Source organism: Gavialis gangeticus, unplaced genomic scaffold (assembly GCF_001723915.1).
Source record: "Gavialis gangeticus isolate Ggan-Ray unplaced genomic scaffold, GavGan_comp1, whole genome shotgun sequence".
Taxonomy (NCBI): Eukaryota; Metazoa; Chordata; order Crocodylia; family Gavialidae; genus Gavialis; species Gavialis gangeticus.
Window position 1 is genome coordinate 64,423,788 of NW_017729022.1, and position 17,529 is coordinate 64,441,316.

Genomic DNA, 17,529 nt, shown 5'->3' on the forward strand with positions numbered 1-17,529 from the left:
CAAAGGAGTCCCCCAAAAAAGGCTCGAGTGATCATAAATGTCTTGGGGTGTGATCTGAAGATGACCTAGACCAGGCTCTGGCCAGTGACTGGAGAAATGAGTTCTACAGCCAGGAGTCTCAAATGCCCTGGAACTAGCTAGGAATAAATACAATCCAGGAACCAACAATGTCTTCCAGACGTTCCCAAACATTACACTGGAAGATAAAAGAAGAGCGTGGTAAACACATTTTGGCTTTGTCTATCCTAGAAGGCTGGGGGGGTCGGGGGGAGCCCTCCTAGTAGACAGACAGTTTATACTTGTTCCTAGAATAAACTAAGAGCATTTTTGCCATTGTAACTGAATTTAAATTTGTTGGTATAGGTATGTTAAGCAAGGATGAGATTTTTTTTCTCTCCCCTAAACAACAGCATAGTTATGCTGGAAAAGCTTCTAACGCAAACAAGGACTTAGAAAACTAGATCCCAGGCCTTGACACAGAGCAAGAAATACTAATGTCAATGGACCTGACTGAAACAAAAAACCTTCTTCTGTGAATTATGTAAGAGAAAAAGTATCTGTTGGCTTTCATGTATGACAGAATGTAATGAGTTTTAATGCTCAAAGTATATTCTTTGTAATTCCTTTCATAATGAACTTTGGATCTGGGGGAAAAGAGAGGAAGGTCCAAGCTAAAGAACACGGACACTCATTCTTCATCTGAAGCAAGATATAAATAAATGACCAGGATAGATTAGATTAGACTGCAAGTCAGATAAAACCACTCGCTGGCCCGAAGGACTCACTGCTCTGTCCACTGGAGAAAGGGAGGGAGTGCAAGGGAAGAGAGAAAGGGAGAAAGGACAATGAGGAAAAGGGAGAAAACGAAGGAGGAATGGAGAAGGTAGGTATGTGTGGGAGGATGAAAGGCACAGAAGGACCGGGGAGAGTCCATCCACTTCTCCAAAGGCATGTATTGTATTTCCAAACTTGACCCACATGTGTCTAGCCTTCAAATTTATGAGAGGTACAAAGTGGACCAGTCAGCAGCCGGACCATAAATCATTCCTCTTGACTAAGCCAGGCTGACTTACATTTGCAGAAGGGAGGGGTGGACTGAGTGAGGAAGAACCCAGTCCCTACCTTTGTTTGAGAGCTGTTACCTAGGATATAGTCTCTAGGCTTCAAAAACCTATAGGTATTCAAAGATGACATTAGTCCTTGCAAATATCTCTCTAACACAAGGGATAATATAACGGAGCTTTATCTTTCTCAACTGTTGGTCATCCTAGCTGCCTGACACAAGGACATGCTCCCATCCTCTTCATTTCACTTCAGACTCTGCATCTTTAACAATCTTGCTGTCCCAAACTCTCTCTTTCTAATGCTGTTTTTTTCATTCTTTTCCATCATTTGTTTTCCTTCTCAATAGTCCTCCTGTTTCTGCCCTTGGTTAGTTTTTCTTTCTTTCCAAATTTCTCTCTCCTGTTATTTTTTTTATTTATGACAGTAGCATTGAAAAACTACATCAAGGACCAGAGTGTCACTGCACCTGGCGCCACACAAACATATAGCACAAGACAGCCCCTATCCCAAGGAGCATGCAGTCATAAGTAGCAACCATAATTTACTCTCCCCTTTGCCTTCCCTTCTTCTCTTCTTTGTTGAAATCCTTTTTTTCTTTTCTTCCTCTCTTTCCTTCCTGCTTTGCTTCATTTTACTAGTTAGAGAAAGGGTATTGCAGAGAGACAGGAGAAGCATTTCTACAGGAAGGAGAGAGATTGTGAGGGGACTGGAGTGAGCCAGGAGGGGACTTGCCATGTGATGTGCTCACCATTTTCTAAACTGTGTTAACCAATTCACATCACACAGTTCGAATCAAATCTCAGGTTGAAGTAAGGGTTAATAGGTGATCAAAGGGGTTTGCCCCTTTCTTCACAGACCAGTAGCCCATGTGCTTGGGCAGAGCTGGGGGCTTAGTCAGGATGCTGATACTTAGTCACAGTGACCTGTTGTTGGCACATTTGACTTTATAAAGGTCGTACTTTGTGCCTGATAGCCTCTGTTGTGTTGCAAAAACCCAAATCCCTTTGAGGGGTTTAATATTTGCAATGCTTATCTGCATTCCCAAGGAATGCTATCTAAGTTCTTAAGGACTGTTTTTCCTAAAAATAAGGCTATATATACAAAGTTAATTAATACAGTTTAAATTGCCTAATTTGGACTGCCCTGGCCTGCATTAACTTTAATCCTCATTCAATGAGGATTAGTTAATTCAGGCTGGAGCCAATTTTAATTTGGACTACAGACCTTCACATGTATATAGTGATGGCCATAGTCTGGATTAAACCTAGAAAAACATAACATCTATATATGGCCACAGTCAGCAAAGGAGGCTTGCCAGTGAAGGGAGCTGTCAGAGGTGACTGCATTGATTACATCAGTTAAAGAAATCTGCCCTGGCACTCAGCTGATTGAGGTTTTAGCCCAAAAGTTATCTGGATAATTTCAACAGCTTGTTGTCTTCCTGTCAATCAACAGAAAATGTCCTTTTACATGTGAACCTGATTGGGTTGTCCAGGCCTCTTACATTTTATTCAGACACTGGAGCCAGGACTCTGTTAAAGTCTCTCTGCAGCATGTGGTTACCAGCTGCCATCCATTCTGACCTGTGCAGGGTGTGTCCTGACCTGCAACTAAAAAGCCCCACTTGTTTGGGTTGGCTTTTTGGGGTTTTTTGTAGAGATGCAGACATGTTCAGGCATGGACAGCTACCATAGTAGGATACCCAGTCTCCTATCTGTGGGGAGGATTGAAATGGAAGAGGAGGAGAAACAGGGGGAACTCTCCTAAGAAGGGAAGCTTTTGGAAAGCAGTTTCTTTTAACGGAAAACAATGCCAATGATTCTAGGAGTGGGTTGACAGTCAGAAACAGCAAACTGTCCCCATGTCCTCTCGCTCTTTCATCCCCCCTTGAAATTCTTCCTTCCTTCTTCCTGCCCCATCTCCCCCCTCCCCACCATCTTCCTGCACCCTGCCACCCTGCTCTTATTCCAACCCATCTTTTCTCCTCCTCACATTTCTTTGTTTTTATCTTTTCCTCTGCTCCCCATCCCACTACGCCCTCCTCCACCCCCAAAAAATACTGATCTTTAAAGCAAGAGAATGGAATGAAATTCTTCAAGGCCGTCTCCTTAATAGCAACTAATGACTTGGCTTCCAGCCAGGTCATGTCCTGACAGCTCCCTCTTGTCAACTGACATATCAAGTGTGGGAGGAAGCTTTGGAATGAGGGCCAGGAAATCCACAGATTGCCCTGGTAATCCTAGGGAAAGCCAGGTCTGCATTAAAGGTTCTTGTAAAGCAAGCAGCAGAACTTAGCACCTGACACATCTTGGGGCAAGCCCCTGAAATGCGGTCCCATGCTTCAAAAAAGTGATGTGGAATGGGAGAGAAAATGGGGGAAACGGACAGATACTGCTCAAATGAAAACTTGGATGGAAAGTTAGTCTGTGTGTTTGTCTCAGGAGCCATCTCAGGAGCTTTTCCTCCATTGCTGTCACTCCCAGACATACTGCACTGTTATGCTTGCAAGCACCCTGATAACCAGACCGCAAAAGAAATTGGCAGATTTTAACACACGGCTTCAACTGTTCCCAAATGGTATGCCTGTTCTGGGGGCAGAAACAGCCAACATACGTGAGACTGGAGCTCTCCTGGTTACTGAGTGGTAAGCACAGGAAAGCAGAGGGTTACAAACATACTTTGTTCAGCAAACAAGTAGTACAGGACATCAGTACATATGGTACATCACAGAGCTGTCCAGTTGGAGGAGGACTGTAACTTCAGAAAGTCAGAGAATTCCTTGAGATTTGCTTGTTCTCAGTGGTGTGTCTACACATGCATTTGATGTAGGAATAGTTTACTCACAGGTAAACTACTCGCGAGTAAATGCTCCCAGGCAGGCATCTACATGTGCAGGGAAGCAGGAATAGATTTACTACTAATAGCAGCAAACTGGTCCCACTTCCTAGGACAATGGGCCCCTGTTCCTGGCCCTGGCTCCCCAATGGAGTCAGGGGACTTGGAAAAAAAGCTGCAGGGGACGGGCAGTTCCCAGCCTTCTGCCCCAATCTGCCAGTGGGGCAGCTAGCTCACTACAAACTGCCCCACCAGTGGATCAGGGCAGGGGGCTGGGACCTGCCCCTCCCCTACAGCTTTTTCCAAGTCCCCTGCCTCAATCACCCAACCAGGGCATGGGAGTGGGACCTGCCTCTGAATGGGACAGTTCCCAGCCCCTGCTCCATGATCGCAGGGTGGGGGCTGGACAGCCGTTCCCTGTTTAGCTCCGCAATTGCAGAGCTGGGTGCAACAGCAAAACCAGTGCTGGGAGATCCTTATTTCCCAGTACCAGCACCGTGATCACAGGGCCAATGCTAAGAGATGCTTATCTCCTGGCACTAGCCCAGCGGTTGTGGATTTGGTCCTGGGAGATAGGAGATCTCCCAGCCCCTACTCACCAATCACAATCTTGGAGCTGGGGGCTTAGAGCTCCCTGCTGCCAGAGCGCAGGGACATAGTCCCCACCCAGGCTCCAATGGCAGAGCCTGACCTCACAGCAGGCAGCTCCTGGGCGGCAGGGAGCAATATCCAGCCTCCTGGTGGCCTGCTGACCAGGAGCAGATTTGCTCCCAGTCAGGCATCTGCATGAGCACTACTGCACAGTAAGTAATTTTGCTACTTCCATTTCCAGGTAGCAAATTTACTCATGATTAGCGAGGTTTACTGTGCAGTAAGCATGTGCATGTGTAGATGCACACACTTACTGCATAGTAAACTATGGTACTGCACAGTAAAGCATCTCATGTAGATGCACCAAGTGATGATTAAGTCACTGTTTCACGCACATTCAAAAGCCTAGCTGGCACTGACTAGTGCCATCTCGTTACACATGTAATCAGATAGCTTTTTTTTTTTTTACATAGGATTCCTTGCTTCAGAACAAGAATTTGGTGCATTTCGCCCAGAATCTCTCTCCTTGGCTCATAAAATCAGACCCATAATCCCTCTCCAATTACTTTACTTCCAACAGTAGATTAGAATTGTTTTGCTCTTCCAGATGTTTCAGAAAACAATATTAGAATAAAATGCAGTCACCCATTTCTTCAGTACAGTCACAGAAGAGTACTTTCTTACCAGTGCTAGTGAACAACTTACATTCTAGCACCTTGATAGTCTCAGCTAAGATAGTGACAGATGCTGTACTTCTATATCATCCTTTTTCACATCTCCCTCAGTTATTGCTACAATAATAGCATGCAGCTGTGCGTTCCACCAGCTAATTAAGCACTGTGTGAAAAGAAAACATTTCCTTTTGTTCACATTTAAATTTTATCAAGTGCCCCTCCTGCTTTATTCAGATAAGGATTAATAAGAAGAATTCGACTTGCCTTCTCTTTCACATCAAGTATTCCATAAACTTCTATCATGTCTCCTCCCACCTAATTTCTTCCCCCGATAGTCTGAGTGATACAGACAGGCAGAATTTAACTAGGAGTTAACAGCAGGGGAAAAATAATGAAATAAGCATTAATAGAAAAATCAGGCCCCGAATGTAACTTCAGTGGGTCTCTTCGGGACAGAACCTCTCTATGTATTGGTATAATATCTAGCACGATGCAGCCCTGGTCTTAGTTCACAGCTCCAAACGCTGCTGGAATCTAAAATGGCACCATGGGTGCCACCAAACAGAGGTCTCCAAGACCTTCTGATCCGTTAGTCTCTTCTCCAATTAAATGTCTGGCTGAACCTTCGTAGTATTGATGTGGTTACTGTCTTGACGTATAACTGACTGCCCACACACAGCACTGGTCAACACCTCCTCCCCCAGCATTGCTACACATAGGCAGTATTAAGAGGATGTAGCAGCTGTGCAGAGAGCTCACATACGTATGTCTGTCTAAACGCTGCCACTGAAGAAGTGCAGAGAAAGACATTCTCCAGACATGACGGCCTGCGTAAGTGCTGTAATGGGTAAGGAGAGTAAAATCATCCCCAACATAACCTCATCACAATTAGTTAAATACAGAAGGAAAAAACTGCCTGGAGCAACTGTGGGAGGGAAGTGTTTATTATATAATGTCCATTTCAGTATAATATCCTATGCATAGGCTTGCAAAGGAACCAGTTACCTTAAATACCCACACTTCTAAATATCCCTTTCCCCACCTTTCTATTAGAGCATTTGCTTCCCAGAAAGTCTCCCCCCCACCACAAACAATACATTTGCCTCTCTAAGACAAGACAGCATTGTGCATCACCTTTCAAGGCAGGTTTTTAGAAGTTGTCTGTGTTTTGCTCTCCCATCTTCAGACTCCTTTTAAGGAGCTATTAGTCTTATAGGTTCCTTAATCCTCCAACTAAATTTATCAGCTGTTGATTGCAGCCAAGAGTTAAGCTAAATTAAACTTTGGAATCCCATGTACAGTGTATCAGATGCACTTAAGTTCGGAGAGGTGGAGCTGCAAGCCCCTGAATGTCCTAACTACTAACTGCCAAGAGACCCATCCATCTCTAAAGGTTTCAGGGGACTCTTTCACCTATTCCAAACCAGTACAGCTTCACTGAATTCATCACAGCAGAAAACTGATCCAAGGAAACACTCTGGCACTTAAACCCTTACAATCTCATGTGAGTAGGTGTGTACATGTAGACACATGCCTTTACAGCTGTGTATGTGACTGCATCCATGTTTGTGATGTCTGTGCAAGCACTTACCTACATGGTAAGCAGGGAGGGGGGTTCGCGTGTGCATGTGTTCCCCAGTTCTCACCCTCTCTTATTATCCTTAGTCTTTCTCTTGCTTTTTCTCTTTCTCACTATCTGTCAGAGGTCTCACCTCTCCCACTTTCCCCTCTGCTTTCATTCCAGGCAATGAGACAGTGTCTCACACAAACACTTCACACAATGCACCTAAATAATTGGTTTTAGTGACACTGTGTTATATTCCCCTACCTTCCAAGACTGTGCAGTCCTGTGCTACTCCAGTGTCCTAAGAGAAACTACTACTGCTCTCCACATGTCTCAAACAGAGGCAAGGGGCAACCAAGGGTTCACTCCTTAAAGAAAGAAAAATGAGGAAAGATATTGAAATCCAAGAAGCGATGGGCTAGAACACAGGCCTTCCAGTTCCAACCCAATCTAGGTCAGTACTTTTCAGTCACTGCCATCTGACAGTTGTTCAGGGTCCCATGTAAAATAATGGTCTCAGTCAAGGGCTTCCCATCACAAAATAAATCATTCGTTTTGCTAACTGGTCCCCCTGTTGGTAGTTTCAGCAAAGAGACCCCAAACTGAGGACCTGGTCCAGTTCCAATTTAAGTCAATAAAAAACTTTCTGTTGACTTTAAGGGAAGACGGCTCAGCTCGCGAAAGGGCAAAGGAGACTGAACTTCCGTTCCCTGGCCTAGAAGTGTTCCTGTAAAGCAAGGTAGGGCGCTTTGGAAGGGCAATATTGGAAAAACTCTGCTGCCAGGGACCACACCGTGCCTACTTTGAGTCTATGCAGAAGATTTCTATCAGTCAGGCATTTTTTACTGGCACAGTATTAACCTATTTTCCTAGGGAAGGCCTGGGGAATAGATATTCAGCTGTCCTACATCCTTACAGTGACCTAATATGGAACTAGCAAGGGAACTGAGGAGGAATACAGCGTAAAGAGTTAAGCAAGCAGTCTCCAGCAAACCAGCTCAAGGAAACAGATGCTCCCTCTCTCTTCCCCCATATGCCCCCTTCTCCCCATCCCCTACACATATCAAGGTGAGCAGAAAAAAAAACAACAGTAGAGGTTCAGCCACAGATATGCAACGGGGTCATATATCCCTCTCAGGAACTTACGTCTCTCTAGAAATAGGCCAAATAGCTAGAAAGTCACCTGATTTTACCCGGAGGAGTAATAAAGGTTCCCCATAGAGCAAAACATGCAGGCAGGCCATGCACTGCTCCACTAGCATCTGTCTCCCTATTGCTGGTGTGTGTGAAGATTAAGAGTATGTGTAATCAGAGACAGAAATCATTTGTCCATGCCCTCATGAGACAGAAGCAAGCCCTCTCCTTCCTGAGAGAAAGATGACACCCCCCATTATGACTAAGGCCTTTGGGCACTATCAGAATATACATATTTATAAACAATGTTAGAGACAATGAAATCCAACTCCACCAAAGAAAGGCAAGAAAGGCCCCAGTCAAGAGAGAGGAGTATGATACCTCAACTTGTGATATATTAGATTTGTGTGGGGATTAAAGCACAAGCCTAGGGCTCAGGAGACCTGGGTACAATTTCTTGTGTCATCACACACTACCTGTGTGACCTTACCCAAGTTGATTAATTTCTCTGAGCCTTGGTTTGCTGTCTGTACAGGAGAGATAATAGTATTGTCAAGAGGATAAATACATGAAAGATTATAAGGTCCTCAAACACTGGGAGATGTAGAGGTACAATAGCTAGATGACATTTATAACTATGGGTTTAGGCAGAAGAACTAGAGAGGGTGAATGCCTCCTAGAGATTGGAATCTAAGGTCCAACAACCAAGGCTATGTATGGAGCAGAAAAAGTACTATCAAAAGTTTGCTTAACAAAAACTGTAAAGCAAAATTATGGCAAGCTGAATAACTGGGCATGTGTGTACTGGCACAGCTAGACAAAAGGATGATGCTGAAGGTGAACACTGATTTTCAGTTGGAGATATCCCAGATGCAGGAGGAGTATGTAATGCTAGACTTCCATTTCTCATTACCTCCTACCATCTGCCCTGGCAAACCAAAACTAAGACTAAGAAGGGAGTTCAAGGTATACACTGCATTGAACCCTCTGCTGAGATTGCCTATTAGGGCCAAACCAGCTTGAAATTTTTGTGAAAAAAACTTCTGTCCATTAGAAACTGGTCTGAGGCCCATCAACTTCTTTCAAATAGGCTACAGAACAGATGTTACAGACTAATGACTTTTAGCTACTACTGTCTTGGACTGAATTCAAAGCAGTGACCTAAAGATGATGGGTTCTATATCCCATGCCTAACCACATCAGGTGGAAAAACTATTAGCCAATGAAATACTGCCAGGTAAATTAGCAGCTGACAGAATCCTCTCTCTCCTTCTCCAACGCTAGTTATAGACTTTCTTAGCCAGCACTTTCCACCTGGGACATGGGCAGGAAAAACCCCAGATCGACGTTCTGGGATCATCGCCACAGCGCCCTCCCCACCCACTGGTTAGCTGGAGCCATGCAAGTCCTGTACAGACTTCTACTATTAAAAGCCATCTCACTCTGCACTTCGCATTGGCAATGGTATCACTGAATATCTAACAAAAAACCTTGAAAACAGCAGATTCCTCCTACTTGGGAAGTATACTCACAATTTTGGGAGCCAAGTTACCCTGAAACTTCAACTGCTAAAACAGAAGGCACGTCTCACTGAAGGCTATTTACCCTGATCTAAATCCTTTTAATCCCCTCCTCTCTCCACCCCCTAGTATAAGTGGGGATAAGTAATGTAGCCACCTTTCTGCTGTGCTAGTTTATCCTAGTATATAAACCCCTGTGGTAATAATTACATGGACTTACCCATCCCAGTGTGAATAGCACCACAGTGGCAATTATGACAAATGCCTGATCGACACAGCTCTGTGCTGTAGAGAAAACTGAGTCTTTCCATTCCCTTAACCTAGGGTCAGGGTTTCCCACTGGGGCTAACAGCTTTTTTTCCTGCTGTAGGTATCCATTTGAGAGTTGCTAAGAGGTGTTATGATATACAGTGCTACTCTTTCAGCACTCCTTTTTTTCTTTCTTGTTGAGTGAGCTGAACCCAGCTCTCACCCGGGACCTACACAGCAACTGCTATCACTTTTGATACAAATTATCTCCTTCTGGTGATACCACTCAGGACTTTTCACATTCTTTTCCACATCATTTACAAAATCTTACAAACAGGAGAAGCCCAAAATCCCACCACTAGACTGGCCTGTTGGTGACCTACTTCTAGCTTCTGGGGTTCCTATTTACAGTTCTTGTTATTTCCACATCTTGAATCCATTTTTACAGAAGTGCTATCAATAAATATATTAAAATTTTGATTCAGAGGTCACAGATTTATACCAGGTGAATTGCAAGAGCTATTCTCCTGACTGGTGAGAATGCATGGAAACTAAAAAGCAATCCAGTAAGCCAGACACTCTATCCAACAGAGGGAAACAAGATATACAAACAACCCATAAAGGTAGCTGATCTACACAAGGACATTGGCATATTTAAGCCACAGAGAAGCCATGCAAAAATATGCATGTGCATACACAGGTGCACATGTAGGCACAAGCAAATATGCCCATTAGCCATGAGCCTTGGTACACTAATTAAAAGTAGTGTCTTTTAACTCAGTTGTATTTCACATGCATTCTCTCTAACTAATCCTTCCATATTTCATGCACACACCAGACCAAATCTTCCCCATTTACTGCAGAAATGTTCCCCAAAACACTTAGGGCTCTTTGCTTACTATTCCCTAAGCTAAATGTTAAGGTGTATTAAGCACTGCCTCCTTTAGTACTTAAATGTATGTTTTGAAAGCAATACAAATCCCATTTGCAGTCACCAAAGATTCTCTGGTACTCTGTCCAAGAACAAATGTATCTGCCCTACAGCTCTGCCCAAATTCCAACCTGAATAATTGCATTCTGCCTACTTAATAGTTCCCAGTGCAGTGCCATTAGTTGAAATGAATCTTTGCTTCTGTTCCCCCAAAAGGTGTTGGTACAGCATTGCTGGCACAAGAGGGCTTACAGCTCCAAAAAGGAGATGCTTACAGGGATATATGCAAGAAGTGTGGCTACACAAGGCACCCCTTTAGAAAACAGCTCATGGGGGCTAGGACAGGTGGCAATACTATATTCTAATTTGCTTGGGGTTTTTACGTAGAAAGAAGAAGCCAGAAAACAGTGAAATTGGAGCCTCATGGAGCTTAATGGCAGCCTTATGAGGAACAGGAAGACAGGGATGCATGCAACTCAAGGCTCACAATGAGGGGCCTGAACAAAATGGTGCCCAAACAAGAGTCTTAACCTTTCTTCAAGTAGAAGGTAAGACCAGCACTGAACTGCACTTCAGTGGTACGACCTGTAAAGCGCTTTGAAACCTTTTAACATTGAGGTACATTGTAGAGATACAAGACACATAATCCCTATGAGGATTGTCTCAAATCTAATTGCATTGTGTATGGTCACTAGATCCTACATGCTTCCCAACCTCCTGCAACTTGGACCTGATTTATCATTCTTGGATCATTTCCTGGGAACAGGTTGGAAACCGCCACAGATAGTTGAGGATATTCCACAGACTCAGGGAGGAAAGCAATCCTACACTACCCTGGGCACCTCAATACCAGTAGGATGCCAACAAAATTGGAGGTAAATCAAAGAAGAGCAACAAAAATGATTAAAGGGCTAGAGAGACTGATTTATGAGGAACGAGTAAAAAGAACTAACCATGCATAGCTTGGCTAACGAATGGCTGGGGATATTATAACCGGCTGGAAAAATATTTGAAGTGTATAAACAACAAGCAGCATGAGGAATTGTCAGGGTGAATGAGGGAGCTGGGCATGGGAGTAACAAGATGCAATGTAGAGGGAAAAGTTAAGTGGACAGTCAGGAAACATTTTGTGTCAGAGAAAGCTCTCAAGCTGTGGGACATCTTCCCAAATGAAGTGGTCACATGAGTCATTAAACAAATAAAACAAAAGAAAGAAAATGTAGGCTTGGTGCCAGGCTGGCAGCTTTGGAGATCAAAGTCTCTTGTTATCCATGTAATTGATACAGTCTGGACAGCAGCAGTGCATGCTTCTGTTCTAAAGCACTAGCAACAGGCTTGGATTCTGACCTCAACGATTATCTCAGCTAGGTTCACTAGTCAGGGTTTAAAGCACCTCCAAATCAAGATCTGAGGTGTTTGTGTGCAGACAAGATGAGAATTAGAGTTACAAACTGGGTAAAAGTCCCAGTTAACTTTGCAACGAAGATATAACCTAAAAAAGAGTTTCCAAGGCCTAAACAGTTCTTCAGTTTCCCTGAAAGAAGCCAGTGGAGATAGTGGTTTAAGTGATGTGGTCACTTACCTATTGATCAGTGGGATGAGACATCCTCTCCACCCAACTAATTTATTTTCCCACAGGTATACTTTCACCAATCAGATGTCACACAATAACAACACACAGTTGCTCCTGACTTGGATCAGACTGATAGCAGCAAACTATATATTGCATTCTCCATCCCACCAGGTGGGAAAAAAATGTTAGCTAAATTAAATAATCACCATCTGACAGAATTCTCACTTTCCGCCTGAAAAAGTGTTATGGATTTTCTTTTCCCTTTGTGAATTAGCCTCAGTAGGAATCAACTTAAAGGATAAGAAAGGATTTCCTCTAATCTATGAGACTTTCACATGCCTAGGCTATTCAAAGGAATTACATAGGCTAGCTCTGCACTTGCACTGTATTAACTACTGGGATTCTGTCCTTGCTCGTGGACCTACAAACTATGAAACATATGTTCCCCCGCACCAGACCAGATGGAAAGACAACATAAGTGGTAAACCACAGCCCCACAGCCAAAAAAAAGAGGTATCCAAACCTTGATCCTTGAAAACCATCAGAGGAAGAAGATGAGAGGGAAAGGCTACCCAGACAGCATCCAAATAGCAGTGGCATAGAGCCTCTGCAAACAGCCAAGAACAAGATGACCTCCCTAAACCAGCCTCTGCTCTTGATCCTCTGTCAAAAAGTATAGCAATCTGTTATAGTGCAAAGCAAACTCCAAGTTGTATGTTTCAGTGGAAGGCACATTATGGAGACATGCTGTTTCAATGGTCAGTTATCTCACCAAGGGAAACACCAGGTCCAGAGAGGTGATCCTCCCTCTTTATGCGGCACTGGTCAGGCCGCAGTTGGAGTACTGCGTCCAGGTCTGGGCACCACACTTCAAGAGGGATGTGGACAGCATAGAGAGGGTCCAGAGGAGGGCCACGCGCATGATCAGGGGACTGCAGGGCAGGCCCTATGAGGAGAGACTACGGGACCTGAACCTGTTCAGCCTCCACAAGAGAAGGCTGAGGGGGGATCTTGTGGCCTGTTACAAACTGGTCAGGGGGGATCAGAAGGCATTGGGGGAGTCACTGTTCCCCCGAGCACCACCAGGAGTGACCAGGAACAACGGTCACAAGCTAGCAGAGGTTAGGTTTAGGTTATACATCAGAAGGCGCTATTTCACGGTTAGGGCGGCTAGGGTCTGGAACCAACTTCCAAGGGAGGTGGTGCAGGCTCCTACCCTGCGGGTTTTTAAGAAGAGGTTAGATGAACACCTTGCTGGGGTCGTTTGACCCCAGTACTCTTTCCTGCCATGGCAGGGGGTCGGACTAGATGATCTTCTCAGGTCCCTTCCAACCCTAGAAACTATGAAACTATGAAACTTAAGCCCAGAAACATCAGATGGCTCAAAATATAACTACAGTGAGGACAGATATACCAATTGTACTGATATCAAATGATAGCAAAATAAGCCATTACAAAGTAATTGTTATCTGTGCAGCCTTACGTAGAAATACAAGTGACCAAGGGTGGTCAAGCACTGAAACAGGCTACCTTGAAAAGTTGTGGAATCTCCATCCCTGGAAATTGTCAAGAGCGGGTTAGACAGGCACTTGGTTGGGATAGTTTAGTCAGCTATGATCCTGCTTTGAGCAGGGGGTTGAATTAGAAGATGACCTCATATGCTAGGGACAGAAGTTACACTTAAACTGGTTTAAGTGATCAGAAACTGCTTTAAACCTGTAACAGAATACAAGTTCAGTGCACATAAATCAGGTTAAAAATGGCCAAAACTAGTTTAAGATAAACTGGTTGAATGTAGTATCAGACTTAACTGATTTAGGTCAAACCAGTATATGAAACTTCTGTCCCAAACCCCTCCCTGATTCAAGTTAAATCACAGTCTCCCAGCATCCCAGCATGCTTTGCAGGCCTGGGCTGCGTTGTGCTGTCTGCTACAGCAGAGCAGGGTTGGCCCTGCCCCTCTGTTCTCTAGCTGGAGCAGTGACCGCTGGCTGACAAGGGGGTGGGTGTGCTGGGGACACAGCCCTGTCTGCCTGGAGGGGACAGAGCAGCCCCTGCCAGACTTTTCCCCACTGAAGTGCAGGGGGCAGGGGCTTGGGACAGAGAAAAATTAAACCCCCTCGCCTCCCCTCTCTCACTGGCAGAGTCTGCCTGGCTTCTCACCCCTGCTTGGGGCTCAGCACAACTTGGGACCCCCAGAACCCCCCTCCCAGCCAGTGGGCGATCCCACTTCCCCTTCTCAGCCACCAGGGCCTGGATCTTACTTGGGGCAGCCCAGAAGCAAAGGCCAAATCACTGGGGAGGGAAGGGAATGAAACAGCCCCAAGCCCAGGTGGGGACAATGCACAGAGGGAGCACGGCAGTGGCAGCTCCATCCTGGACATGAGCACCACTAAGCAGAGGGACCCAGGTTGGTAGCAGGGGCAGGGAGTGGGGCAGGGAAGGAGCTCAAGTGCATCTGTGCTAGCCTGAGGCAGAGCCGACCTGAGCATGCAGCTGAGGGAGCAGCCTCTGCTCAGCAGCCCCTTCTGCCCACTGAAGAAAGGTGCCAGGGCTAGGCCCAGCCCCCACAGCAGTGTGCATGGCACAGGCTCACCCCATCAGCCCCATGAGCTATTACCTGTGTCCCACGAGTGCCGAGCTGGGCATGCACTGTTAACTTCCCCTACCCAGCAGCAGCGGCGCAGCAAGGCCCACATACTAGATGCCAGGCACAGGGGCACTACCCCAACAGCTTCCCCACCACCGCCACCATCCAAGGGCCTGCCCTTGCCATACAGATAGGTACCACCTGGTGCTTGGTACAGAGGGCTGTGCTTCACTGTTGCTGCCAGGAAGGGGAAGTGAGCAGTGCATGCCCAGCTCAGCACCCAGCCACCTGGGGGATGCAGGTAATAGTGCTCAGGGCTGAGGAGGCAAGCCTGTACCATGCACACCACTGCTGGACCTAGGCCTGGCCCAGACACTGCTCTCCAGAGGGTAGAAGGGGCTGCCGAGCAGGAGCTGCTCCCCCAGATGCATGTTCCACTCAGCTCCACTCTGCCCTGGGCTAGCATGGACACACTTGAGCCCCTTCCCCACCTCCCCAGCCTGGGTCCCTCTGCTTGACAGGGCTCATGTCCAGGATGAAGACCCTGCTGCCACAATCCCTCTGTGCATGTCCCCACCTGGGCGTGGGGCTGTTTCGTTCTCCTGCCTCCCCCCAATCTGGCCTTTGCTCCTGGGCTGCCGCAAGCAAGACCTGGGCCCCAGCAGCTGGGAAGGTGCAGTGGGATCGCCCCCTGGCTGGGAGGGGGGTTCTGGGGGTCCTGGGCTCTGCTGAGCCCCAAGCAGAAGGGAAAAGCCAGGAAGACCCCAGCTGGGGTCCCTGCAGGCCAGGGTGGGGGTTTAAACCCTTCCCCAGTCATACTCAACCTGCTGCGCCCTGGTCAACCCCCACTCAGCTCAGCTTCCCTCCAGCCTGAAGGCAAGGCAGAACTCACTCTAAAACTTCCTGGCTTCTAGCTTAAGCCACTGCAGGCACGTGGCTGCATTTTTGGAATCAAAAGTGAATGTCTGTTCATTTGCAAATCAATTCAATCTACGCAGGTTAGACTAACCTGCAAAGACTGAGTCAATTCAGGCTTGGGCTTTTTGAGTGTCTGTACTTAGCCATAAAGTTCCTTCCAGCCCTACATTCCTAAGATCCTATAAAACCATTCAGGGCTGATAGGAAATCAGTTCAGCTAACGTGTATTCCTGTGTGATCCTGCAGAGGTAAGAGTTATATCATAACTTCTGATGTTCGCTCCTAAAACAGTTTAAAGGATACATTGGTCCACAACTTTAGGTCCATAGCCTTAACCACTCAGAACCAATGCAATGGGACAGCTGGTTGCTGGAGAGAAGAACAAGGAGCTCCAGGGGGCCCCAACAATGCAATATCACCTTCACGCTTACTATTTTCCAAACAAAATGTGTAATATGCCATAAATTCAAGGACCTCCACAAGAAATGTAATACAAAATAAATAACCCAAGGAATTCTATACTGCTTAAATTAATCACTGTCATATTTGATTCAATAAATCTCCCATCTTTGAAAATACCTCAAGCTGCTGGATAATTTCTAGTTTACAACAGAATTCAGCACCAGAAAGGCATGAAATAGGAAGCTTTGCTACAGTAATCATTGCCATTTAGCCTGTGTACACCTAGGATCAAGCAGTCAAACTAGGAAAACAAACCCCACTTTTGCAGCCTTTAGCATCCTATCCTCCCCAGAGAATTCCAGATGTATTACAGATATGCCTGAGCACTTCACAACAGCCTTAGTGGCTTCTGCATTTGAGAACAGCTGCTTACCAAGTCCTGAAAAGAGAGGCCTTCCCCTCCCTGCAAATATCCTGTAGATTAGTGCAATTAGCAACCCTCTATAAAAACAGCTCCCATGCCAGGAAAAATGAAAATAGCAAGGAAAGTGCCTTCCCAAACCACAGAAGGGCAGATGGGGCTTAATGGCACTTAATATTGTTTCCTATAATAAAATAATAAGGAGGAGGAGGAGGAAGAGGATGTCATGGAAGTTCCCAGAGGTGCTAAACAGGGCCTCATTGCACTGGATTGACCCAGAAAGTGAAACAGTCCCTGCATTGCAGAGTTTAGAGTCTAATGTGTACGCATATAGTGATTATGCCCCTTTTCTTACCCTTTGGGGGTTGACTGTCCTAGATCATCTTATAGCCTGGAAGGGACCCTACCTTTGAATAGGTACAGAGCCCTGCACCATCCATCCTCAATGCAGACTTGAACACTTAGATGCAGCTGTAATGACAGTATCTGTCAGGAAAGAGTAGAGGCAGGGTTGGTGGCTGCCCACAAGAGAGCAGCTTCACCTCCTGGTCATCCTGTGTCGATGGTGAGCATCTTTCACTTTGTCTTAGGACTGCCTGGGGGCAGGATCCCCCTTGGTGCAGAGATCAGGGTGAAGTGCTCCTACTGAATTGTGGCTCTGGTGCAGGCTGCAGATTTGGACTCTTCTCTCTGTCAAGAGGTATCTGCCAAGGGACAAAAAGTCAGGTAAGAGGTAAGTTCTCCAGCTTGAAATTGTTGCTCCCCTCCTATCATCCGATGCACCTTAAGCAAGGTCCTGCCTTCCCACCCCTTACTTCCCTGTAGCTGGGCACTCCCTTGGTCCCATTGGGGCCATCAGCAACTCCCTGAAGCATCCCTTTGCCCCAGACATCAAAACGATACCCCTTCCTGGCGATCTAACCTCCTCAATCAAGTGGCAAGCCTAATGGCACTCTGCCGAGGTGACAGGTTTCCGCAGCGAGGGGAAGGTAAGTGCCAAGGAGTATTAATAGTGCTACTCGATTAGTTAAGGGAAAGGTACATGTGATACCGCCACTGCTG

The 17,529-nt window shown here is 45.9% G+C and overlaps 1 protein-coding gene across 1 annotated transcript in view; it reads right to left on the reverse strand.

The window, feature by feature from the left end:
• The window catches only part of NCF4 (neutrophil cytosolic factor 4), a 46,478-nt gene extending 29,315 nt beyond the window's left edge, over nt 1-17,163 (reverse strand). Inside the window, exon 1 of the mRNA XM_019515285.1 lies at nt 16,875-17,163. Within this exon, the coding sequence (XP_019370830.1) occupies nt 16,875-16,903 (29 nt within the window). The 5' untranslated portion in view covers nt 16,904-17,163. The remainder of the gene's footprint in view (nt 1-16,874) is intronic.
• Between the last annotated feature and the right edge of the window lie 366 nt (nt 17,164-17,529).